At 46.9% G+C, this 26,945-nt stretch overlaps 1 protein-coding gene across 4 annotated transcripts in view; it reads left to right on the top strand.

The window, feature by feature from the left end:
• Positions 1–26,945, top strand: part of LOC110505399 (probable palmitoyltransferase ZDHHC14) — a 101,411-nt gene that overhangs the window by 63,093 nt on the left and 11,373 nt on the right. For all 4 annotated transcript variants that reach the window (XM_021584596.2, XM_021584595.2, XM_021584594.2 and 1 more), the window contains 5 exons: positions 7,376–7,531; positions 16,072–16,209; positions 17,421–17,469; positions 18,931–19,033; positions 22,925–23,034. In XM_021584596.2, coding sequence (XP_021440271.2) covers positions 7,376–7,531; positions 16,072–16,209; positions 17,421–17,469; positions 18,931–19,033; positions 22,925–23,034 — 556 coding nt within the window. The remainder of the gene's footprint in view (positions 1–7,375; positions 7,532–16,071; positions 16,210–17,420; positions 17,470–18,930; positions 19,034–22,924; positions 23,035–26,945) is intronic.

The following is a 26,945-nucleotide window of genomic DNA, read 5'->3' as shown; positions in this document are numbered from 1 at the left end:
CCATATAGATGGTCTCCTTTTAAAGCAGTCTCCCTGAGGATTTAAGTTGGCACCAACTGCTTAGGGCACACAACTCCAGACTGACAAACTTATCCAGATTGACAGTCTTACGGGGGCTCGTTGGGACCGTTGCCTGAGTGGTGCCAAGCCCTGGAGCCCCCTGAAGAGAGAACAGTCTGACCTGAGTGTGGCTGACACACACACACACACACACACACACACACACACAGTCTGAAATATGGAGGGATGGCCTGTCAAGATGAGATGGGGTCTGGAGTGTTTGGCTTTCTCCCCAGGGGTGTGAAAATAATGGACCTAATAATAGCCTATTGTGATGTTGACTTGACTTTCAGAAGTAAGCACTTGTATGTAGGCTACCCTTCTCTTTGTGTCGTTTAAAGTCCAGAATCTTAAGTCCGGTGTCTCAGGTCATGGTCTTATTAAGCCTGAGGTAAGTGTTCTGTTGTGTTGTCAGTGAGTGAAGGTCCATCTGCTCATGCCCTGTTCTCATCCTCTACCTTTCACCTCCCTATCCCTGCAGGATAGCAATTACATTCTCTTTATACCCCGGCGAGATGGGCCTGTGCCTGGCAGACGCTTTGGCCGACATTGAATCCTCCTTGAGTCGCTCCTACTGTATGCCTCTCTGTGTGCTGGTTAGCTGTACCACTGCCCTCATCAACCCCTCTTATCACTACCGTCCTCCTTTCAGCCCCCATCCTAGATCCAAACTGGCCTAGATCCAAAATGTGAAATCTGGAATATTCTGCACGTTTCTTGGGGGCGTCTGAAGTAGAGGTTGCATATAATCCTGCGTTGCATATAATCAATGCGGTGCCTGTTATTTTATCATCAAATCACAGCCTACTTCAACTTCGCCCAACGGGTGATGATTTTAAAGAAGCGCATTCTCTAAAAATGTACCTAACCCTAAACATCAATGCCTTTCTTAAAATAATACACAGAAGTATATATATTTTTAAACCTGCATATTTGGTTAAAATAAATGAATGTTAGCAGGCAATATTAACTAGGGAAATTGTGTCACTTATCTTGCGTACAGGGCAAGCAGAGTCAGGGTATATGCAACAGTTTGGGCCACCTGGCTCGTTGCGAACTGTGAGCTAATTTGCATTTTTTTTTTTACATGATTAGGACATAACATTGAAGTTTGTGCAATGTAAAAGCAATATTTAGACTTAGGGTTGCCACCCGTTCGATAAAATACGGAGCAGTTCTGTATTTCACTGAAAGAATAATTGTTTTGTTTTCGAAATGATAGTTTCCGGATTTGACCATATTAATGACCTCGTATTTCTGTGTTTACTATATTATAATTAAGTCCATGATTTGATATTTGATAGAGCAGTCTGACTGAGCTGTAGTAGGCAGCAGCAGGCTCATGAGCATTAATTCAAACAGCACTACTGCGTTTTGCCAGCAGCTCTTAGCAATGCTTGAAGCACAGCGCAGTTTATGACTTCAAGCCTATCAACTCCCGAGATTAGGCTGGCAATAGTAAAATGCCTATAAGAACATCCAACAGTCAAAGGTGTATAGATTTTATGTATTATATTAAGTTAAAATAAGTGTTCATTGTTCATTCAGTATTGTTGTAATTGTCACATATATATATATATATATATATATATATATATATACTGCTAAAAAAAATAAAGGGAACACTAAAATAACACATCCTAGATCTGAATGAATGAAATATTCTTATTAAATACTTTTTTCTTTACCTAGTTGAATGTGCTGACAACAAAATCACACAAAAATTATCAATGGAAATCAAATTTATCCAACCCATGGCGGTCTGGAGTCACACTCAAAATTAAAGTGGAAAACCACACTACGGTGTTGGGCTGTAAGGACAACCCCCACCTGTGGACGTCGGGCCCTCATACCACCCTCATGGAGTCTGTTTCTGACCGTTTGAGCAGACACATGCACATTTGTGGCCTGCTGGAGGTCATTTTGCAGGGCTCTGGCAGTGCTCCTCCTCCTTGCACAAAGGCGGAGGTAGCGGTCCTGCTGCTGGGTTGTTGCCCTCCTACGGCCTCCTCCACATCTCCTGATGTACTGGCCTGTCTTCTGGTAGCGCCTCCATGCTCTGGACACTACGCTGACAGACACAGCAAACCTTCTTGCCACAGCTCGCATTGATGTGCCATCCTGGATGAGCTGCACTACCTGAACCACTTGTGTGGGTTGTAGACTCTGTCTCATGCTACCACTAGAGTGAAAGCACCGACAGCATTCAAAAGTGACCAAAACATCAGCCAGGAAGCATAGGAACTGAGAAGTGGTCTGTGTCTTGCTAATTGCCTATAATTTCCACCTGTTGTCTATTCCATTTGCACAACAGCATGTGAAATGTATTGTCAATCAGTGTTGCTTCCTAAGTGGACAGTTTGATTTCACAGAAGTGATTGACTTGGAGTTACATTGTGTTGAGTGTTCCCTTTATTTTTTTGAGCAATGTATATATAGCAGATAAAAAAGCATTTTATGTGTGTGTGTGTGTATGTATGTTACCGATTTAAAATCTTTTTTGGACCTCCAATAATCGATATCGGCGTTGAAAAATCCTAATCGGTCGACATCTAGTCTGTAGTGTGAACATACAGTCAACTAGAAGTTGTGTCTGAGAGCGGAGCTGAAGGGAGCACCTCAGACGGGTAACGGGTTAACAGGCAATTGTTGAGCCTGGGTTTTCTTATGAGTTGATTAGGCCTACTTTTGTTCATCGTCCTGTTTTATTTGTTTTTGTAAATACTTGTACAGTCGCCTGCTTAGTATCTTCATGTTTGTTAGTAAAAGCCTCAACCTGGGCAAGATAAACCACATCTTCCTCGTATGCCTCCTCACTGTTAAAATCCTACCGCATGGTTGACCTCACAGCTATACTTACTGTTAGCTGTCCTTGTTTGTAGGTTCATCTTTCATCTTACAGTACATGTTGATACAGTGGTAGCTGGCCAGTGGTTTTCCAGTTGATGCTGGTGGTCTAGTTGACTGAAAGGAAAGAGTAATGAATGTGAGAATTGGTAGCAGTTGTCTCCTTGCCCAGTCATTCCATGAACATTTAATTAGTTGTTCTTCACAGACGATGGTGATGTGCTCACAGAGCACTAGGGAGATTTTAATGTTTGTGAGGCTAGATGTGACTTTCATAATCATTATGCTGCAATGCTTTTCTCATTTTAGAGGCGACTTGATTGCCTCAAATGGACGCGGTTGGCTTAGACTGTTGACAACATGTAAACTACATTGAGTATACCAAACATTAAGAACACTTTCCTAATATTGAGTTGCACCCCCCCTCAGATCAGCTTCAATTCTTCGGGACATGGCCTCTACAAGGTGTCTAAAGCATTCCAGCATTCTTCACACGGTTTTGTCAAGTTGGCTAGATGTCCTTTGGGTGGTGGATTGTTCTTGATACACACAGGAAACTGTTGATAATGAAAAACCCAGCAGCTTTGCAGTTCTTGACACAAATCGTTGCGCCTGGCACCTACTACCATACCCAGTTCAAAGGCACTTTAAATATTTTGTCTTGCCCATTCATCCTCTGAATGGCACACACACTATCCATGTCTCAAGGCTTAAAAATAATGTTTTAACCTGTCTCCTCCCCTTTATTTACATTGATTGAAGTGGATCAATAAGTGATCATAGCTTTCACCTGGATCGACTTGGTCAGTCTGTCATGGAAAGAGCAGGTGTTCTTAATGTTTTGTACACTCAGTGTATATTTTTGTCTCCAAATCTTTATTTAAAACATAAATACATTTGTACAATAAGCACTTGTCTCTCAAATACATCATTACTTTACAGTTGTTGGTTATACGATCACGTATATCCTACCAACGGGACATTAAAAACTGTAATGACTTATGCTTCACCGAGTCGTGGCTGAACGACGACATAAATAACATACAGCTGGTGGGTTTTAAGCTTTTTCGTCAGGATAGAATAGCGGCCTCTGGTAAGACAAGGGGTGTCGGTCTATGTATATTTGTAAACAACAACTGGTGCACGAAATTTAAGGAAGTCTCGCGGTTTTGCTCACCTGAGGTAGAGTATCTCATGATAAGCTGTAGACCACACTATTTACTTATAGTTTTTATCTGTATTTTTCGTAGCTGTCTACATACCACCACAAACAGATGCTGGCACAAAGACCACACTCAATGAGCTGTATACGGCTCTCCTAGTGTCCGGGGACTTCAATGCAGGAAAAATAATCAGTTTTACCTAATTTCTATCAGCATGTTCAATGTGCAACCAGAGTGGAAAAAACTCTAGAACACCTTTACTCCACACACAGAGACTCGTACAAAGCTTGCCCTCCATTTGTCAAATCTGATCATAATTATATCCTCCTGATTCCTGCTTACAAGCAAAACCTAAAGGAGGAAGCACCAGTGACTCGGTCAATAAGAAAGTGGTCAGATGAAGCAGATGCTAAGCTACAGGACTGTTTAGCTAGCACATACTGGAATATGTTTCGGGATTCTTCCGATGGCATTGAGGAGTACACCACATCAGTCACTGGCTTCATCAATAAGGGCATCGATGACGTTGTCCCCACAGTGACCGTACGTACATACCAGAAGCCATGGATTACAGGAAACATCCGCACTGAGCTAAAGGGTAGATCGGCCGCTTTCAAGGAGCGGGACTCTAACCCGGAAGCTTATAAGAAATCCCGCTATGCTGTCCGAAGAACCATCAAACAGGAAAAGTGTCAATACAGGAATACATACTAAGATTGAATCGTACTACACCAGCTCTAACGCTCATCGGATGTGTTAGGGCTTGCAAATTGTTACGACTACAAAGGGAAGCACAGCTGCGAGCTGCCCAGTGACACAAGCCTACCAGACGAGCTAAATTACTTCTATGCTCGCTTTGAGGCAAGCAACACTGAAACATGCATGAAACATGCATGTGAGTAAGATCTTTAAACAGGTCAATATTCACAAGGCCGCAGGGCCAGACAGATTACCAGGACGTGTACTCCGAGCGTGCTGTGACCAACTGGCAAGTGTCTTCACTGACATTTTCAACCTCTCCCTGTCTGAGTGTAATACCAACATGTTTCAAGCAGACCACCTTAGTTACTAAGGTAACCTGCCTAAATGACTACCGACCCGTAGCACTCACGTCTGTAGCCATGAAGTGCTTTGAAAGGCTGGTCATGGCTCACATCAACACCATTATCCCAGAAACCCTAGACCTACTCCAATTTGCATACCACCCCAACAGATCCATAGATGATGCAATCTCTATTGCACTCCACACTGTCCTTTCACACCTGGACAAAAGGAACACCTATGTGAGAATGCTATTCATTGACTACAGCTCAGCGTTCAACACCATACTGCCATCAAAGCTCATCACTAAGCCTAGGACCCTGGGACTAAACACCTCCCTCTGCAACTGGATCCTGGACTTCCTGATGGGTCGCCCCCAGGTGGTAAGGTTAGGTAACAACACATACACCACACTGATCCTCAACACGGGGCCCCTCAGGGGTGCGTGCTCAATCCCTTCCTGTACTCCCGTTTTTTTCATGACTGCATGGCCAGGCACGACTCCCAAGACCATCATTAAGTTTGCCGATGACACAACAGTGGTAGGCCTGATCACTGACAATGACAAGACAGCCTATAGGGAGGTCAGAGACCTGGCCGTTTGGTGCCAGGACAACAACCTCCCTCTCAAAGCATTGCCCCCTCTTTTATGCTGCTACTCTCCATTTATTATCTATGCATAGTCACTTTAATAACTCTACCTACATGTACATATTACCTCAATTACCTCGACTAACCGGTACCCCGCACATTGACTCTGTACTGGTACCTCCTGTATATAGCCTCGCTATTGTTATTTTACTGCTGCTCTTTAATCGTTTGTTACTTCTTTTTTTTTCTCCTTTTTTTTCTTAACTGCATTGTTGGTTAAGGGCTTGTAAGTAAGCATTTCACTGTTGTATTCGGCGCATGTGACAAATAACATTTGATTCGGTTAGCTAGCTAGTTATTTTTTGCCATATTAGCATAGACATGACACAAAGACATGGTATCAATAATAAAATACAAACTGAAACGAGCCACCTATGATTCCCCACCTGGCAGCTTGTCATTGTTGCTAGCTATCTGACCGTTCAGAATCCTAATAAAGCACGCCTTCTGGCCACCGATGCGTGTGCATCATTTTATTTTATTTTACAGACGTCAACACAATAACCCTAGTGGAGAATGACAGGAGTTCTTTAGAATATTATCCGCCAGTGTTTCAATAGAATAATGATGAGCGGGCTCTCTTTACTGAGCTCTTTATTGAGCTTTATTGAGTGTGTGTGATTGTACCACACGGCGTATGAATGGTATGCAGTTCAGCTCAGCAACTTCTTCTGGGCTTTCTACTCTCTTTGTTGGAAGGGCTCTTTGATGGATGTTGAGATACTAATTCTCCTTCTGCTCATTCACTCACTCCGTGTTTGACTCTATCCCTCGTTCTGTGGAGAGGAGGAGAGGATGATGAGGCTGCGTTGATCGCACTGAACATGGGCTGAAAAGAGATGTGCTTTTCCTGTTGAGTTGTGTACACATACACACCACTCCAGCTCTGCCACTGGGCTCAGAGGCACACCATGATCTACACACACACACACGCACACACACACACACACACACACACACACACACACAAGAGAGAGCTATAGAAACGAGCATGGGAGTAATGGGGAATTGGTTATACCGTTTATGCTTTTGAAATTACCATAATCATCCGCCCAACAACATCTCCCCTCATCATGTCAATCATCCTCTCTGTTAGAAAGCTGTTTGACACCACTCTGAGGGGAAAAGCATGCGTTTCTTCAGAGAAAACAACCAGTTTGCTGAAACATTCATTGCGACCAGAGAGCAGAGAGAAGGGCATGTTGCTCTGAGCAGGTTAGAACAGTCCGTGTGACGTCATGAGAGAAGGTGCTGAGCAGTTAGACTTCTCTGGCTCTTTCTGCTTCCAGAGCCAGACATGAATGAACAACATATTTGAAAAGGCTTTTCACTCCTGCTTTTATCATGACCAGTACTATACGAACTATACGAACCAATAGGTCTACTTGACAGTCACAGTTCCAAATTGACTTCATTTTGGTTCCTGTACCGCTCCACAGTGCCAGCTCTGTGCTGGATAGTACTACCCTCCTCCCATACTGTGTAACTAGCCAACTCTTCAAAAGCATAATTTGGCATGACAATGAATGAGGCTAGGATTGCAGCGTATTGTTTGCCAAATTGAATAACCATGTGATTTGAGGCTAATGATACCCACTTCGTCTCCCTGACAGACGTAGCCAACGGTTCCAGTTCGGGTTACCGGCCGCCCCCCAGGACGAGAGAGGTGGTCATCAATGGGCAGACGGTCAAGCTCAAGTACTGCTTCACCTGTAAGATCTTCAGACCACCGCGTGCCTCTCACTGCAGCCTTTGTGACAACTGTGTCGGTGAGTCATCTTGTTAGGACCGCACACATTCTGGGACGGTGTGCGGACTGAAGGAGAAGTGGGTGTGTTTGCTTATGTGTGCATATATATATATATATTTTTTCACCTTTATTTAACCAGGTAGGCCAGTTGAGATCAAGTTCTCATTTACAACTGCAACCTGGCCAAGACAAAGCAACGACAAAAACACAGAGTTACACATAAACAAACGCACAGTCAATAACACAATAGAAAAGAAAAATCGAAAAATCTATGTACTGTGTGTGCAAATGTAGAAGAGTAGGGAGGTAGGCAATAAATAGGCCATAGAGGCGAAATAATTCGCATTAATACTGGAGTGATAGATGTGCAGATGATGATGTGCAAGTAGAGATACTGGGTTGCAAAAGAGCATGAGGGTAAGTAATAATATGGGGATGAGGTAGTTGGATGTGCTATTTACAGATTGGCTGTGTACAGGTACAGTGATTGGTAAGCTGCTCTAACAGCTGATGCTTAAAGTTAGAGAGGGAGATATGACTCCAGCTTCAGTGATTTTTGCAATTCGTTCCAGTCATTGGCAGCAGAGAACTGGAAGGAAAGGTGGCCAAAGGAAGTGTTGGTTTTGTGGATGACCAGTGCAATATACCTGCTGGAGCGTGCGCTACGGGTGGGTGTTGCTATGGTGACCAGTGAGCTGAGACCAGGCTGGGCTTTACCTAGCAAAGACTTATAGATGACCTGGAGCCAGTGGGTTTGGCGACAAATATGTAGTGAGGTCCAGCCAACGAGAGCATACAGGTCATATTGGTGCGTAGTATATGGGGCTTTGGTGACAAAACGGATGGCACTGTGATAGACTACATCCAGTTTGCTGAGTAGAGTGTTGGAGGCTATTTTGTAAATTACATCACTGAAGTCAAGGATCGGTAGGATAGTCCATTTTACAAGGGTATGTTTGGCAGCATGAGTGAAGGATGCTTTGTTGCGAAATAGGAAGCCGATTCTAAATTTAATATATATTTTTTTTTTTTTTAAATTTTTTTACTAGCCTTTAAGAGCAGTTGGAGGCCACGGAAGGAGTGTTGTATGGCATTGAAGCTCGTTTGGAGGTTTGTTAACACCGTGTCCAAAGAAGGGCCAGATGTATACAGAATGGTGTCGTCTGCGTAAAGGTGGATCAGAGAATCACCAGCAGCAAGAGCGACATCATTGATGTATACAGGGAAAAGAGTTGGCCTGAGAATTTAACCCTGTGGCACCCCCATAGACTGCCAGAAGTCTGATCAACAGGCCCTCCGATTTGACACACTGAACTCTGTCTGAGAAGTAGTTGGTGAACCAGGCGAGGCAGTCATTTGAGAAGCCAAGGCTGTTGAGTCTGCTGATAAGAATGTGGTGATTGACAGTGTCGGAAGCCTTGGCCAGGTCCATGAAGACAGCTGCACAGTACTGTCTTTTATCGATGGCGGTTATGATATTGTTTAGGACCTTGACCGTGGCTGAGGTGCAACCATGATCATCTCGGAAACCAGATTGCATAGTGGAGAAGGTACGGTGGGTTTCAAAATGGTCGGTGATCTGTTTATTATCTTGGCTTTCAAAGATTTAAAAAAGGCATGGCAGGAAGGATATAGGTCTATAACAGATGTTGACCGGGGTAGGGGTAGCCAGGTGGAAAGCGTGGCCAGCCGTAGAAAAAATGCTTTTTGAAATGATCGATTTATCGTAGATTTATCAATGGTGACAGAGCTTCCTATCCTCAGTGCAGTGGGCAGCTGGGAGGAGGTGCTTTTATTCTCCATGGACTTTACTGTGTCCCAAAACTTTTTGGAATTAGTGCACAGGATGCACATTTCTGTTTGAAAAAGCTAGCCTTAGCTTTTCTAACTGACTGTGTGTATTGGTTCCTGACTTCCCTGAAAAGTTGCATATCGCGGGGATAATTCGATGCTAATGCAGAATGCCACAGGATGATTTGTGCTGTTCAAGGGCAGTCAAGTCTGGAGTGAACCAAGGGCTATATCTGTTCTTAGTTCTACATTTTTTGAATGTAATGGGGCATAATGGGGCATGATTATTTAAGATGGAGAGGAATGCACTACTTAAGAACTACCAGGCATCCTCTACTGACGGGATGAGGTCAATATCCTTCCAGGATACCTGGGCCAGGTCGATCAGAAAGGCCTGCTCGCTGAAGTGTTTCAGGGAGCGTTTGACAGTGATGAGGGGGGGTTGTTTGACCGCGAACCCATTACACATGCAGGCAGTGATCGCTGAGATCCTGGTTGAAGACAGGAGGGCAATTTTGTCAGGATGATATCTTAGAGGTTGCCCATGGTTATGGATTTAGGGTTGTGCCTGGTAGGTTCCTTGATCATTTGGGGGAGATTGAGGGCATCTAGCTTAGATTGTAGGACCTCCAGGGTGTTAAGCATGTCCCAGTTTAGGTCACCTAACAGTACGAACTCTGAAGATAGATGGGGGTTGATCAATTCACATACGGTGTCTAGGGCACAGCTGGGGGCTGAAGGGGGTCTATAACAAGCGGCAATGGTGAGAGACTTTATTTCTGGAAAGGTTGATTTTTAAAAGTAGAAGCTCGAGTTGTTTGGGCACCGACCTGTATAGTATGACAGAACTCTCTCTGCAGTAGATTGCAACTCCGCCCCCTTTGGCAGTTCTATCTTGTCGGAAAATGTTATAGTTAGGGATTTTTGGTGGCCTTCCTAAGCCAGGATTCAGACACGGCTAGGACATCAGGGTTGGCGGAGTGTGCTAAAGCAGTGAATAAAACAAGCTTAGCGAGGATGCTTCTAAAGTTAATATGCATGAAACCAATGCTTTTACGGTTACAGAACAAACGAGAGCGCCTGGGGAATGGGAGTGATGCTGGGGGCTGCATGGCCTGGGTTAACCTCTACATCACCAGAGGAACAGAGGAGGAGTAGGATAAGAGTACAGCTAAAGGTTAAAAGGTTAATGCGTTCGGAACAGGGAGTAAAAGGAGCAGATTTCTGGGCGCGGAAGAATAGATTCAAGGCATAATGTACAAGGGTATGGTAGGATGTGAGAACAGTGGGGGTAATTTTACCTTTATTTAACTAGACAAGTCAGTTAAGAACAAATTCTTATTTTCAATGACGGCCTAGGAACAGTGGGTTAACTGCCTGTTCAGGGGCAGAACGACAGATTTGTACCTTGTCAGCTCGGGGGTTTGAACTCGCAACCTTCCGGTTACTAGTCCAATGCTGTAACCACTAGGCTACCCTGCCGCCCCGAAAAGCCTAGGCATTGCGTGATGATGAGAGAGGTTTTGTCTCTGGAGGCACAATTTAAGCCAGGTGAGGTCACCGCATGTGTGGGGGGTGGAACAAAAGGGCTAGCTAAGGCATATTGAGCAGGGCTGGAGGCTGTACAGTTAAATAAGAAATAAATCAATAACCAAAACAGCAATAGACGAGGCATATTGACATTAGGGTGAGGCACGTGTAGCCAAGTGTTCATAGGGTCCAGTGAGTAGCTAGGCGAGCTTGAGGCACGGCGATTCAGACAGCTAGCAGGCCGGGAGATGGGCCTAGCTCGAGGCTAGCTCCAGGTGCTTGCTTTGGGACAGAGACGTTAGCCAGGAGTAGCCACTCGGATAGCAGCTAGCTAGCTGCGATGATCCGGAGTAAAGGTTCAGATCTTGCGGTAGGAATCCAGAGATGTGGTAGAGAAAAAGCAGTCCAATATGCTCTGGGTTGATATCGCGCTGTGCAGACTGGCAGGAATTGACCGGGCTGAGGCTGGCAGATGTCGGAGTTAACGGTAATGACCGCTAGCAGTGGCTAACTGACTACTAGCTAGTAGCTAGTAGGAGGTTCTGGTTCTAAAGTATAAAAATAGCAGATCCGTACCACATTAGTTGAGGCGGGTTGCAGGAGAGCATGTTCAGTCTGTAGATGGAAATTGTAATAAATAAATGTATATGAAGAAAAACTATATACACTGCTCAAAAAAATAAAGGGAACACTTAAACAACACAATGTAACTCCAAGTCAATCACACTGTGAAATCAAACTGTCCACTTAGGAAGCAACACTGATTGACAATAAATTTCACATGCTGTTGTGCAAATGGAATAGACAACAGGTGGAAATTATAGACACCCCCAATAAAGGAGTGGTTCTGCAGGTGGTGACCACAGACCACTTCTCAGTTCCTATGCTTCCTGGCTGATGTTTTGGTCACTTTTGAAAGCTGGAGGTGCTTTCACTCTAGTGGTAGCATGAGACGGAGTCTACAACCCACACAAGTGGCTCAGGTAGTGCAGCTCATCCAGGATGGCACATCAATGCGAGCTGTGGCAAGAAGGTTTGCTGTGTCTGTCAGCGTAGTGTCCAGAGCATAGAGGCGCTACCAGGAGACAGGCCAGTACATCAGGAGACGTGGAGGAGGCCGTAGGAGGGCAACAACCCAGCAGCAGGACCGCTACCTCCGCATTTGTGCAAGGAGGAGCAGGAGGAGCACTGCCAGAGCTCTGCAAAATGACCTCCAGCAAGCCACAAATGTGCATGTGTCTGCTCAAATGGTCAGAAACAGACTCCATGAGGGTGGTATGAGGGCCTGACGTCCACAGGTGGGGGTTGTGCTTACAGCCCAACACCGTGCAGGAAGTTTGGCATTTGCCAGAGAACACCAAGATTGGCAAATTCGCCACTGGCGCCCTGTGCTCTTCACAGATGAAAGCAGGTTCACACTGGGCACATGTGACAGACGTGACAGAGTCTGGAGATGCCGTGGAGAACGTTCTGCTGCCTGCAACATCCTCCAGCATGACCGGTTTGGCGGTGGGTCAGTCATGGTGTGGGGTGGCATTTCTTTGGGGGGCCGTACAGCCCTCCATGTGCTCGCCAGAGGTAGCCTGACTGCCATTAGGTACCGAGATGAGATCCTCAGACCCCTTGTGAGACCATATGCTGGTGCGGTTGGCCCTGGGTTCCTCCTAATGCAAGACAATGCTAGACCTCATGTGGCTGGAGTGTGTCAGCAGGTCCTGCAAGAGGAAGGCATTAATGCTATGGACTGGCCCGCCCGTTCCCCAGACATTAATCCAATTGAGCACATCTGGGACATCATGTCTCACTCCATCCACCAACGCCACGTTGCACCACAGACTGTCCAGGAGTTGGCGGATGCTTTAGTCCAAGTCTGGGAGGAGATCCCTCAGGAGACCATCCGCCACCTCATCAGGAGCATGCCCAGGCGTTGTAGGGAGGTCATACAGGCACATGGAGGCCACACACACTACTGAGCCTCATTTTGACTTGTTTTAAGGACATTACATCAAAGTTGGATCAGCCTGTAGTGTGGTTTTCCACTTTTATATTGAGTGACTCCAAATCCAGACCTCCATGGGTTGATAAATTTGATTTCCATTGATCATTTTTGTGTGATTTTGTTGTCAGCACATTCAACTATGTTAAGAAAAAAGTATTTAATAAGAATATTTCATTCATTCAGATCTAGGATGTGTTATTTTAGTGTTCCCTTTATTTTTTTGAGCAGTGTATATACACGGGACGGGACAATCAAAACAGACATCCCACTGCTACGCCATCTTGGATACATATTGGACATATTTCTTTGTCCCTTTGTGTTTGTGTGCTCTGCATGTACACATAGCTAAAAGCTGTGTCATGTCACACGGACATCCCTCCATAGGAATGTTTAATAGAGCTATCTACTGCTAGGGTGTTCCGACCGATCAACCATGGGCCTCTCAGCCTCCGCTCCAGGCCCGCCAGAGCCTCAGTAATCACTGCTCAGCCTCCACAGAGCCACTGTCTCCCTCCTGTTGCGTTCTCCTGTCCTGTACCCAGAGACGGTTCCCATATGGCCAGGGATTTATGGGCTCATTAACGCCTAGCAGAGCCGAGGAAGATAGATGATAGAACATGAGAACAGAACGTTTCATAACTCACTGTGTGAATCACCCACCGTGGCGTGTTCTGTTGTGGGGAGGATGGAGCTGCATGTACCCACTGAACAACAACTTTCTCGGATTCCTTCTCTAGCTCCCTCTATCCATCCTTCTCCACCCACCTGCAGTGCAGTCTCTCCTATCCCCTCTGTCTGTCATTCTGACTGTGGCAGAAAAAAACAGGCCACTCCCCGAGGCAGTGGAGGAAGAAGCAGGAGGATTTGCTTCTCTCTTCCACACGAGCAGTGAGCCTGCTCTCTCTAGGCTTCTTCTCTTTCTGTCTGGCCTGCCTGAGATTCCGTGACTTGCCTAGGGGTCTTCTCAACCTCCTCGACACAGAACACATGGCTGTGAGGAGAGGCCCTGCCAACTCCTGTCTTCCTCTCCTACTCTACCCAGCTCCCTTCATCCACTATTACCTCCTCATAACATTCTCTGTTTTTCTCTCTTCCATAAGCTTCTCTCCCAGTTCCCAGATACAGCATGCAAATTCTCGATCATCTTGACATAGCTTGTAGCATGGAGATTTAAACTGCAGATGTGATGTGTATTTGATTCGTGTTCCAAATATAGAGTATTTACACAACAGTTTAAAGCTCTGAACAGTCGGCCTGGTAACACTACTGAGGGGTGTCTGAACAGTCAGCCTGGTAACACTACTGAGTGGTGTCTGAACAGTCAGCCTGGTAACACTACTGAGTGGTGTCTGAACAGTCAGCCTGGTAACACTACTGAGTGGTGTCTGAACAGTCAGCCTGGTAACACTACTGAGGGGTGTCTGAACAGTCAGCCTGGTAACACTACTGAGAGGTGTCTGAACAGTCAGCCTGGTAACACTACTGAGGGGTGTCTGAACAGTCAGCCTGGTAACACTACTGAGAGGTGTCTGAACAGTCAGCCTGGTAACACTACTGAGGGGTGTCTGAACAGTCAGCCTGGTAACACTACTGAGGGGTGTCTGAACAGTCAGCCTGGTAACACTACTGAGGGGTGTCTGAACAGTCAGCCTGGTAACACTACTGAGTGGTGTCTGAACAGTCAGCCTGGTAACACTACTGAGTGGTGTCTGAACAGTCAGCCTGGTAACACTACCGAGTGGTGTCTGAACAGTCAGCCTGGTAACACTACTGAGAGGTGTCTGAAGCAGTCGGCCTGGTAACACTACTGAGTGGTGTCTGAACAGTCAGCCTGGTAACACTACTGAGTGGTGTCTGAACAGTCAGCCTGGTAAGAGTACTGAGTGGTGTCTGAAGCAGTCAGCCTGGTAACACTACTGAGTGGTGTCTGAAGCAGTCAGCCTGGTAACACTACTGAGGGGTGTCTGAACAGTCAGCCTGGTAACACTACTGAGTGGTGTCTGAACAGTCAGCCTGGTAACACTACTGAGTGGTGTCTGAAGTAGTCAGCCTGGTAACACTACTGAGTGGTGTCTGAAGCAGTCGGCCTGGTAACACTACTGAGAGGTGTCTGAACAGTCAGCCTGGTAACACTACTGAGTGGTGTCTGAACAGTCAGCCTGGTAACACTACTGAGTGGTGTCTGAAGCAGTCAGTCTGGTAACAGTACTGAGTGATGTCTGAAGCAGTCAGCCTGGTAACACTACTGAGTGGTGTCTGAAGCAGTCGGCCTGGTAACACTACTGAGAGGTGTCTGAACAGTCAGCCTGGTAACACTACTGAGTGGTGTCTGACGTAGTCAGCCTGGTAACACTACTGAGTGGTGTCTGAACAGCCGGCCTGGTAACACTACTGAGTGGTGTCTGAAGCAGTCAGCCTGGTAACAGTACTGAGTGGTGTCTGAAGCAGTCGGCCTGGTAACACTACTGAGTGGTGTCTGAAGCAGTCAGCCTGGTAACACTACTGAGTGGTGTCTGAAGCAGTCAGCCTGGTAACAGCTCTGACACATTGGACTCCATTATAATGGTCCTCTCCATCTTGTCAGCTCCAAGTCCTCACACAGTCACTCAAGTTCCTAATGGAGGTCTCATAGGATGCTATTATCCATGTGCCCACAGTATCACTTATTCACAGACCAACTCAACTCAGCAGCAGAGTTTGGATTGCCTCCCTCCCTCTCCTCTGTGTAATAGGTTGTGTTTAAATAGGCAGCAGAAGCAGTCTGAAAGAGTAGCTAATCATGCCAGGGCTCAAAGGGAATGCTTACTTCCTGAAATGTACATGTAATGTGGATCACTTCCATTATAATCACAGTTCACATTCTGCCTGGGAGGTTTAGGTAGGAGTTTGGTTGAGTCAGGAAGGCACGGTGCTGTCTGTGTGTGACAGGTACTTGTAACTCAAAATAACAACCTTTTAATTTGGCATCAAGGTGGCAACATGGCAGCATGGTTTAAACTGTGTGTCTGCGGTGCTTTGAAATGGACTGCTGTTTTCAGAGGCCTGACTTTACCTGCCTTTGTACCTGCAGCCATCTTCCTCTCAATGGCAGGTTGGCAGTGACTCAAAGCTCTAGTAAACTTGTGTGTGTGTGTGTGTGTGTGTGTGTGTGTGTGTGTGTGTGTGTGTATTTCTTTCCCAATTGTTGTTGCACTTGCTTAATGTGTCTTTAATGCACGTCTTTCTGTCTCTCCCCGCAGAGCGTTTTGACCACCACTGTCCGTGGGTGGGGAACTGTGTTGGGAAGAGGAACTACCGTTTCTTCTACATGTTCATCCTCTCCCTCTCCTTCCTCACAATCTTTATCTTCGCCTTTGTCATCACACACGTCATCCTGCGTAAGTAGTGACCAATGAAGAGCACACACCTCTTCCTCTTCATCCGGTCCTGGTTGTGTTGGAGCAGCCAACCAGCAGGCTGTAAGTGGGCGTTGTGAAGCCCAGCACTATTCTGGCTCCTTACCATCTCCCCCAAGTGTGAGATGATGTGTGGGTGGGAGAGTGGGTGGGTGGATGTGTGCTGGGCTGGGGAAAACGAACAGAAGAAAAGACAGACACCGTTAATCAACAGAGAATATTCTCTGCACTTCATGTCTCTTTTGTATCCTTCTCCAGATTGTGAAATATTGACTTTGTGGGCATGGGTGAAACAGAAATAAAACTCTCCCTCTTTCAGAGACGTCTGCTCTGTTAGATTGTCAGCCCCCATCTCGACAACCAGGTTAACAAGCCTCTCTCCTGTACAGCCCATATACTTACCGTCGTCTTCTCAGAGGAGCTGTGGAGGGCACCCAGCTAGAAACACCTGTCACTGTTATGGATGAGACAAGAAACACGGGGATCAATATGTCTCTGGTGACTGAATTTGGCTAGATGGCCATATTGGATTGTGCTCCCTCTCCTCCCCTCTCTAGCCTCCCTTTCCCCAGATGGCAGTTAAAATGGAATGGCAATTAAAGTGGGTGTGATCTGTCTTGCTCAGCCTCGTCATACTTGCTGATGTCGCCCATTTGGTTTGAAGAGAAAAGCTACCGAGTGTTTATGGCGCATGATATCCAATCCTCCCTGCACTGTTCAACGGAAACCTAGACACACAGCACACTCTGTAGGTTTATCACTCTGTTCGGTGCCAATACAGGCAGGTGCCCTCCTATCCGCTGCTCTCTGCACATCCATATACCTACCCTATCTGTCAAAGCGCTTCACTGTAGACTAACGGTGTTGTCTCTTTTTGAGAGAGGCTCTCACTCCCTAGCATTGTGCAAGATTCAGATAGTGTTGGTTTGACATACTGGTATGTTGTATGTAGTCAGTTTTGAGGGTGTTAGGCCCTATCCCCTACCAGCCTAAAGTACAACTGATTCACTCCGTTCAAAGTCGAGCTCTGTGGCTGACCTAATTGCCAGCCGTGATTCACCATCTAATTTGCCAGTGATTTGAATGCGAGGAATCGGATTAAAGACGATTTTAAAGTTCCTTTTGAGTTTTAAATCTTTTTTTTTAGAACGATGAACTGTCATTAAACTCTCTCCTCTTGTCTCTCTCTGCAGGATCCCATCGATATGGGTTCCTCAACACACTCAAAGACAGTCCTGCCAGATATCCTTTCTTGCAATAGTGATCTACATGCAAATTGTGTGTGTGTGTGTGTGTGTGTGTGTGTGTGTGTGTGTGTGTGTGTGTGTGTCATGTTACCCTTGATCTCAGGCCTGTGACATTCCCTGGCAATTGCGTTTTACAGTTGCTAAGTGCAAGTGCCAACTTCCACTCCCTGTCTCTGCCATGCTGTGACCTGTTCTGTTCCTCAGCCCTGCTGTGCATGACAGTTGTCCCAGATGACTCCTACTCTGATAGGCTTACATAGCCTCTGTCTCCCTGGCTTTCTCTCTCTCTCTCTCCCTCCCTCCCTCTTCATCTACAGTATATCTCTCTCTGTACAGTATTTGTCTCCCTCCATCCTCCCTCAGCGTTGCTGCGTTCCAAACAGCCGGATTTGTCGTGTCGTGTCCTCCCCAGAGGTTGACAGCTGCCTGGGGTGGAGAGGACGAGGAGGGTGACTCTAGCTGACCCTGTGGTTGACCCTGTTGTCATTACTGTCCGAAAGGCTGCAGAAGCTGGCTCACCCGTAGCCTCTGCACAACAGTACTGGGACCAATTTGGTCACGTCACATAGATGTATTTTTAGAATGCTTTTTAGTTACGAATCGTCTTATGGAAAGCCTCGCTATTGTGCCGTCCTTACAACTCTTCTGTAACCTCTGTTAACGCAAGGTCATAGTCACCCCTCCCATGCCGCTTATCTCTCAGACGCTTGTAGACGGTATACTCCATTTCAGTGTTGCCAATAAGCTGCCGGCCAGGCTGCTCGATTTGCAAGCGTCTGTCCCTCCTTCTGCAGGGCGTCATTTGTCTGTGCGGGCGTGCTGCTACTCTCTCTCTCTCTCTCTCTCTCCGAGAGATACGGAGCACGCCGTGCCTGCTGGGGAGGAACCGCGTGGCGGGCTCGGCTGATAACACAGCAGCCTCGTCTCCTACGGCAGCACAGAGCTTTCAAGATGAGGCCTGATAGCATCTCGCCAATCTCCCGTATGTGAATGGTGACCTCTCTGCTTGTCCTTGAGACAGAGAGCGAGAGAGAGAGAGGAGGTGGCATGAGAAAGTAATCCTGGAGTAGACAGTCATTTGATTAACTCTGTCTTGCCCGCTGTCAGAAAGCCACTGGCTGTATGTGAATGACATCGGCAGCCCAGGGGAAGCTCTGTTACATAACTCCTCTCGTCCTGAGATACCACTGCTCCTTATTCTGATCATGCTATTGGATGCTACTGTTTCGCTGTGCCACCACTGCTGTTTCCAGTCAAATGGACATAGGGCCAGGACAGGCGTTGGCAGCAGGTCCATCCATAGCTGTTGGTACTGTGTGCAGGCTTGTGTCCTTTCTTCTACTCTGCGTTTGACGTGTGTCTGTCAGGGAGAGAGAGAGCGGATGTGTTTTTGACTCTCTCAGCTGTAGCATATTGACTGAGTGTGTGTGTGTTGGTTCCTTAACCCTTTGGTCACTGTGCTGGAGGTGGTTGTGTGTTTCTTCTCTGTCTGGTCCATAGTGGGCCTCTCTGGATTCCACACGTACCTGATCAGTTCCAACCAGACCACAAACGAAGATGTGAGTACATGTACACAACACACACACTTCGCACTACACCACAAATTAAGTAGGTGTTTAAGTGGATTCCTCTTAAATTTGCTGAAGTTCTTGTCTGTAAAACATCCAGTACCTACAAGGTTCCTCCATTCCCCCAACCTTCTCCTGTCTGCTACCAGATTACACATAGACACTACTAGACCCCCAGCCTTCTCCTGTCTGCTACCAGATTACACATAGACACTACTAGACCCCCAGCCTTCTCCTGTCTGCTACCAGATTACACATAGACACTACTAGACCCCCAGCCTTCTCCTGTATGCTACCAGATTACACATAGACACTACTAGACCCCCAGCCTTCTCCTGTCTGCTACCAGATTACTCATAGACACTACTAGACCCCCAGCCTTCTCCTGTCTGCTACCAGATTACACATAGATACTGCTAGACCCCCAGCCTTCTCCTGTCTGCTACCAGATTACACATAGACACTACTAGACCCCCAGCCTTCTCCTGTCTCCTACCAGATTACACATAGACACTACTAGACCCCAGCCTTCTCATGTCTGCTACCAGATTACACATAGACACTACTAGACCCCCAGCCTTCTCCTGTCTGCTACCAGATTACACATAGACACTACTAGACCCCCCAGCATTCTCCTGTCTGGTACCAGATTACACATAGACACTACTAGACCCCCAGCCTTCTCCTGTCTGCTACCAGATTACACATAGATACTGCTAGACCCCCAGCCTTCTCCTGTCTGCTACCAGATTACACATAGACACTACTAGACCCCCAGCCTTCTCCTGTCTGCTACCAGATTACACATAGACACTACTAGACCCCCAGCCTTCTCCTGTCTGCTACCAGATTACACATAGACACTACTAGACCCCCAGCCTTCTCCTGTCTGCTACCAGATTACACATAGATACTACTAGACCCCCAGCCTTCTCCTGTCTGCTACCAGATTACACATAGACACTATTAGACCCCCAGCCTTCTCCTGTCTGCTACCAGATTACACATAGACACTACTAGACCCCCAGCCTTCTCCTGTCTCCTACCAGATTACGTATACACTACTAGACCCCCAGCCTTCTTCTGTCTGCTACCAGATTACACATAGACACTACTAGACCCCCAGCCTTCTCCTGTCTGCTACCAGATTACACATAGACACTACTAGACCCCCAGACTTCTCCTGTGTGCTACCAGATTACACAGACACTACTAGACCCCCAGCCTTCTCCTGTCTGCTACCAGATTACACATAGACAATACTAGACCCCCAGCCTTCTCCTGTCTGCTACCAGATTACACATAGACACTACTAGACCGCCAGCCTTCTCCTGTCTGCTACCAGATTACACATAGATACTACTAGACCCCCAGCCTTCTCCTATCTCCTACCAGATTACACATAGACACTACTAGACCCCCAGCCTTCTCCTGTCTGCTACCAGATTACACATAGACACTACTAGACCCCCAGCCTTCTCCTGTCTGCTACCAGATTACTCATAGACACTACTAGACCCCCAGCCTTCTCCTGTCTCCTACCAGATTACGCATACACTACTAGACCCCCAGCCTTCTTCTGTCTGCTACCAGATTACACATAGACACTACTAGACCCCCAGCCTTCTCCTGTCTGCTACCAGATTACACATAGACACTACTAGACCCCCAGCCTTCTCCTGTGTGCTACCAGATTACACAGACACTACTAGACCCCCAGCCTTCTCCTGTCTGCTACCAGATTACACATAGACAATACTAGACCCCCAGCCTTCTCCTGTCTGCTACCAGATTACACATAGACACTACTAGACCGCCAGCCTTCTCCTGTCTGCTACCAGATTACACATAGACAATACTAGACCCCCAGCCTTCTCCTGTCTGCTACCAGATTACACATAGACACTACTAGACCCCCAGCCTTCTCCTGTCTGCTACCAGATTACACATAGACACTACTAGACCCCCAGCCTTCTCCTGTCTGCTACCAGATTACTCATAGACACTACTAGACCCCCAGCCTTCTCCTGTCTCCTACCAGATTACACATAGACACTACTAGACCCCCAGCCTTCTCCTGTCTGATACCAGATTACACATAGACACTACTAGACCGCCAGCCTTCTCCTGTCTGCTACCAGATTACACATAGATACTACTAGACCCCCAGCCTTCTCCTGTCTGCTACCAGATTACTCATAGACACTACTAGACCCACAGCCTTCTCCTGTCTGCTACCAGATTACACATAGACACTACTAGACCCCCAGCCTTCTCCTGTCTGCTACCAGATTACTCATAGACACTACTAGACCCCCAGCCTTCTCCTGTCTCCTACCAGATTACACATAGACACTACTAGACCCCCAGCCTTCTCCTGTCTGATACCAGATTACACATAGACACTACTAGACCCCCAGCCTTCTCCTGTCTGCTACCAGATTACTCATAGACACTACTAGACCCCCAGCCTTCTCCTGTCTCCTACCAGATTACGCATACACTACTAGACCCCCAGCCTTCTTCTGTCTGCTACCAGATTACACATAGACACTACTAGACCCCCAGCCTTCTCCTGTCTGCTACCAGATTACACATAGACACTACTAGACCCCCAGCCTTCTCCTGTGTGCTACCAGATTACACAGACACTACTAGACCCCCAGCCTTCTCCTGTCTGCTACCAGATTACACATAGACACTACTAGACCCCCAGCCTTCTCCTGTCTGCTACCAGATTACACATAGACACTACTAGACCCCCAGCCTTCTCCTGTCTGCTACCAGATTACACATAGACACTACTAGACCCCCAGCCTTCTCCTGTCTGCTACCAGATTACACATAGACACTACTAGACCCCCAGCCTTCTCCTGTCTGCTACCAGATTACACATAGACACTACTAGACCCCCAGCCTTCTCCTGTCTGCTACCAGATTACACATAGACAATACTAGACCCCCAGCCTTCTCCTGTCTGCTACCAGATTACACATAGACACTACTAGACCCCCAGCCTTCTCCTGTCTGCTACCAGATTACACATAGACACTACTAGACCCCCAGCCTTCTCCTGTCTGCTACCAGATTACTCATAGACACTACTAGACCCCCAGCCTTCTCCTGTCTCCTACCAGATTACACATAGACACTACTAGACCCCCAGCCTTCTCCTGTCTGCTACCAGATTACACATAGACACTACTAGACCCCCAGCCTTCTCCTGTCTCCTACCAGATTACACATAGACACTACTAGACCGCCAGCCTTCTCCTGTCTGCTACCAGATTACACATAGACAATACTAGACCCCCAGCCTTCTCCTGTCTGCTACCAGATTACACATAGATACTACTAGACCCCCAGCCTTCTCCTGTCTGCTACCAGATTACACATAGACACTACTAGACCCCCAGCCTTCTCCTGTCTGCTACCAGATTACACATAGACACTACTAGACCGCCAGCCTTCTCCTGTCTGCTACCAGATTACACATAGACACTACTAGACCCCCAGCCTTCTCCTGTCTGCTACCAGATTACACAGACACTACTAGACCCCCAGCCTTCTCCTGTCTGCTACCAGATTACACATAGACACTACTAGACCCCCAGCCTTCTCCTGTCTGCTACCAGATTACACATAGACAATAGTAGACCCCCAGCCTTCTCCTGTCTGCTACCAGATTACACATAGACACTACTAGACCCAGGCAGCAAGTTGAGTTTTTCTCTAGAGGATAGATGGTTGCGGGGAAGACAGCCAGATCTCTTAGCTTTGACCTCATTTATTTCAAAGCAGTTTGCCTCATCACTCACCCCTTTTTTTAAAGTTTTAAGTGCTCTGTCACTGCTCTCTGTGACTGTTGTGTTTCTGTTTCAGATCAAAGGGTCGTGGTCGTCTAAAAGAGGGAAAGGCAATTATAACCCTTACAGCCACGGAAACGTATTCACCAACTGCTGTGCAGCGCTGTGTGGACCCTTACCACCCAGGTAAGGACGGGCCTGTGTGTGTGTGTGTGTGTGCTTGCCTATGGAACTCTGGAATTCTTTTTTTTACTTTCTAAAAATGTAACATATGGCCAGGGTTTGGTAGGTTACTTTCTAAATGTAATCAGTTAGTTACTATGTACAGGTCCAAAATTGTAATCAGTGGATTACACAAACGTGGTAATGTAATCCGATTACTTTCCTATTAAAGCACCTTTGCAGTCTTTTTAATTGTATTCTTACATCACTGTATGTCTAATAGATCACTGTTTATTTAATGAAAATAGCTCCAAAATATATATTTTTAAATCATTTATTTCCCTGAGCCTTTAGCCTGTCTGATCGTGTGGGCGTTAGGAAACAAATCTGAAGATGTTTACATTCACAGCCGTGATTGGCTTATAGGATGGTCTAGAGCCCACCCCCTTACCCAGATGAACAGTCAATGGTCTATTATGCTCTGGTCATTGTGATGTCATGATGGGGGCCAAAAGTTCCATCCTAAGCAGGCTGAAATTCCAGGCATTTTGTTTTCCAAACAGCTCTTACACAAAAGGCACTTTCATAATTTTCACAATTTGAGTGTTATTTGAACCTCATGGTGTTGAAATGTAATGTTTTTAACTGCACTGCCCCTTGAAGAGGCATTAGAAGAAGACTAAAAAGATCCATCAAACTCATGTGGCGTGTCATTATAGTGGTCTGTCTTGTGGTCAGACTCACTCGGGTGGAGAAAAAAAAAGAAGAAGTAATTTCCTGCATGGTCAGAAAGCTAAAATAGGCCGGTCACAGAGTTGATCTTGCGGGACTAGAGAGCCTGCTGTGAAATCATCTAACGTCTCTCATTCAGACTTCTGATAGTACCGAGGATTTCAGCGTGCCTCTCCTCATTTCAGCGTGCCTCTCCTCTCCCCAACGTGCCTCTCCTCATGTTCTACACACTCTCTGTGGTGGAGGCTCTGCTTCCCACTCCCAACGTGCCTCTCCTCATGTTCTACACACTCTCTCTGTGGTGGAGGCTCTGGTTCTACACTCTCTCTGTGGTGGAGGCTCTGGTTCTACACACTCTCTGTGGTGGATGCTCTGGTTCTACACAATCTCTGTGGTGGAGGCTCTGGTTCTACACACTCTCCCTGTGGTGGAGGCTCTGCTTCCCACTCCCAACGTGGCTCTCTTCATGTTCTACACACTCTCTGTGGTGGAGGCTCTGGTTCTACACTCTCTCTGTGGTGGAAGCTCTGGTTCTACACAATCTCTGTGGTGGAGGCTCTGGTTCTACACACTCTCCCTGTGGTGGAGGCTCTGCTTCCCACTCCCAACGTGCCTCTCCTCATGTTCTATACTCTCTCTGTGGTGGAGGCTCTGGTTCTACACTCTCTCTGTGGTGGAGGCTCTGGTTCTACACTCTCTCTGTGGTGGAGGCTCTGGTTCTACACACTCTCTGTGGTGGAAGCTCTGGTTCTACACAATCTCTGTGGTGGAGGCTCTGGTTCTACACACTCTCCCTGTGGTGGAGGCTCTGCTTCCCACTCCCAACGTGCCTCTCCTCATGTTCTACACACTCTCTCTGTGGTGGAAGCTCTGGTTCTACACAATCTCTGTGGTGGAGGCTCTGATTCTACACACACTCTCTGTGGTGGAGGCTCTGGTTCTACACACTCTCTGTGGTGGAGACTCTGGTTCTACACACTCTCTCTGTGGTGAAGGCTCTGGTTCTACACTCTCTGTGGTGGAGGCTCTGATTCTACACACACACTCTCTGTGGTGGAGGCTCTGCTTCCCACTCCCAACGTGGCTCTCCTCATGTTCTACACACTCTCTGTGGTGGAGGCTCTGGTTCTACACTCTCTGTGGTGGAGGCTCTGGTTCTACACACTCTATCTGTGGTGGAAGCTCTGGTTCTACACAATCTCTGTGGTGGAGGCTCTGGTTCTACACTCTCTCTGTGGTGGAGGCTCTGGTTCTACACTCTCTCTGTGGTGGAAGCTCTGGTTCTACACAATCTCTGTGGTGGAGGCTCTGATTCTACACACACTCTCTGTGGTGGAGGCTCTGGTTCTACACACTCTCTGTGGTGGAGACTCTGGTTATACACACTCTCTCTGTGGTGAAGGCTCTGGTTCTACACTCTCTGTGGTGGAGGCTCTGGTTCTACACACTCTCTCTGTGGTGGAGGCTTTGGTTCTACACACTCCCTGTGGTGGAGGCTCTGGTTCTACACACTCTCTCTGTGGTGGAGGCTTTGGTTCTACACACTCTCTCTGTGGTGGAGGCTCTGGTTCTACACACTCTCTCTGTGGTGGAGGCTCTGGTTCTACACACTCTCTGTGGTGGAGGCTCTGGTTCTACACACTCTCTCTGTGGTGGAGGCTCTATCTCCCCTTTACAGTCCAGTTTTCCCCTCTCTGATGAGACAACACAACACGCAGCAGCTCCTCTGTGGCTTGACTGTGTGGTTAACTCTAAGGCTCCATTTCAAAAGGCACCTTATTTCCTATGTAGTGCGCTACTTTGACCAGAGCTTAGGCATAGGGTTCCGGTCAAAAATAGGGCCCTATATAGGGAATTAGGGTGCCATTTTGGACACGCATAAAGGCATGGTACAGTGCGTCAGTAGCAGGTCATTAACAGTGAGACGAGAAAGTCTCTCCTTGGTAAAACACATGTACAGACTAGGGAGAAATGGAATTAACAGGCCAGAGTGGTTAAGGAGGATTTTAGCCCAGGGGTTGTCAGTGTGTTTTACTGCTCTCTGTATGAGAGTCCCAACCCAGCCTCCACTGCCCACAGCATTGCTCACTGGTAAGGACTCTACTGGTTGGCAGGGGGAGATCCTCTATGGGCAGGTGGTGGGCAAGGGGGTGGAGTGTGTGTGTCTGTTTCTCTTCTTCAGTTCACCTCCATTGAATTCCTGTAAGAGACTTCATTTTTCAGAGTCAACAGGCTCTCTGTTACTGATTACCCTACACACACACACACACACACACACACACACACACACACACACACACACACACACACACACACACACACACACACACACACACACACACACACACAGGCCTCCCTCAGAGCTGTGTTTCCACTGGAAGAGTTGTTTGTATTCCGTTAGAGCTGATCTGTGTCACTGTTTCATATCATCACACGGCCCCTGGATGTTATCACACACGGCTAGCTCATGACTTCTCTATGTGCTTACACATAACCACACACACACACACCCTTATACAAACACACACACGCACGCTCAGACACACACACACACACACTATGACAATCCGGTTGCTTAACCTCAGCAGGTTCCTGCCTAACCAGCCATGTCTCAGCCTAGCAACGGTAGTGATCGAACAGAAATAATGATTCACTCCACTGATCTTTGCATGACCTCAATGATTGACTACCAAGAGGAGCGCCTGCATACAGAGTGAGACATTAGGCAGGGCACAAGTCTCCCATTCGGGGGTTCCCTGGTGTCTGTCTGTGGCAGCTGTGTAGATTAGGCCCTCTTATTCTTTCACAATATTTGACTCTCCGAAAGTAATTTCATGTGTATTCTGCATCCTCTTAACGTTGAGTTACATTGTGTAAGGATATCTGCCAAGGATTTGAAATGAAAGTATTCAAGGAAATCAAAGCATTTCATTCACAAAATCTGTGTTTATAAGAACCATGGACACTCTTACTGACAGTTGTGGCTGCTTTGCGTGACGTATTGTTGTTTCTACCTTCTTGACATTTATGCTGTTGTCTGTGCCCAATAATATTTTTACCCTGTTTTGTTCTGCTGCCATGTTGTGTTGCTACCATGTTGTTGTCATGTTGTGTTGCTACCATGTTGTTGTCATGTTGTGTTGCTACCGTGTTGTTGTCATGTTGTGTTGCTACCATGTTGTTGTCATGTTGTGTTGCTACCG

The sequence above is a fragment of the Oncorhynchus mykiss genome, chromosome 25 (genome assembly GCF_013265735.2).
Source record: "Oncorhynchus mykiss isolate Arlee chromosome 25, USDA_OmykA_1.1, whole genome shotgun sequence".
In the NCBI taxonomy this organism is placed as follows: Eukaryota; Metazoa; Chordata; class Actinopteri; order Salmoniformes; family Salmonidae; genus Oncorhynchus; species Oncorhynchus mykiss.
Note: the sequence above shows the minus strand (reverse complement) of the source record. Positions and strands in the feature narration are given on the sequence as shown.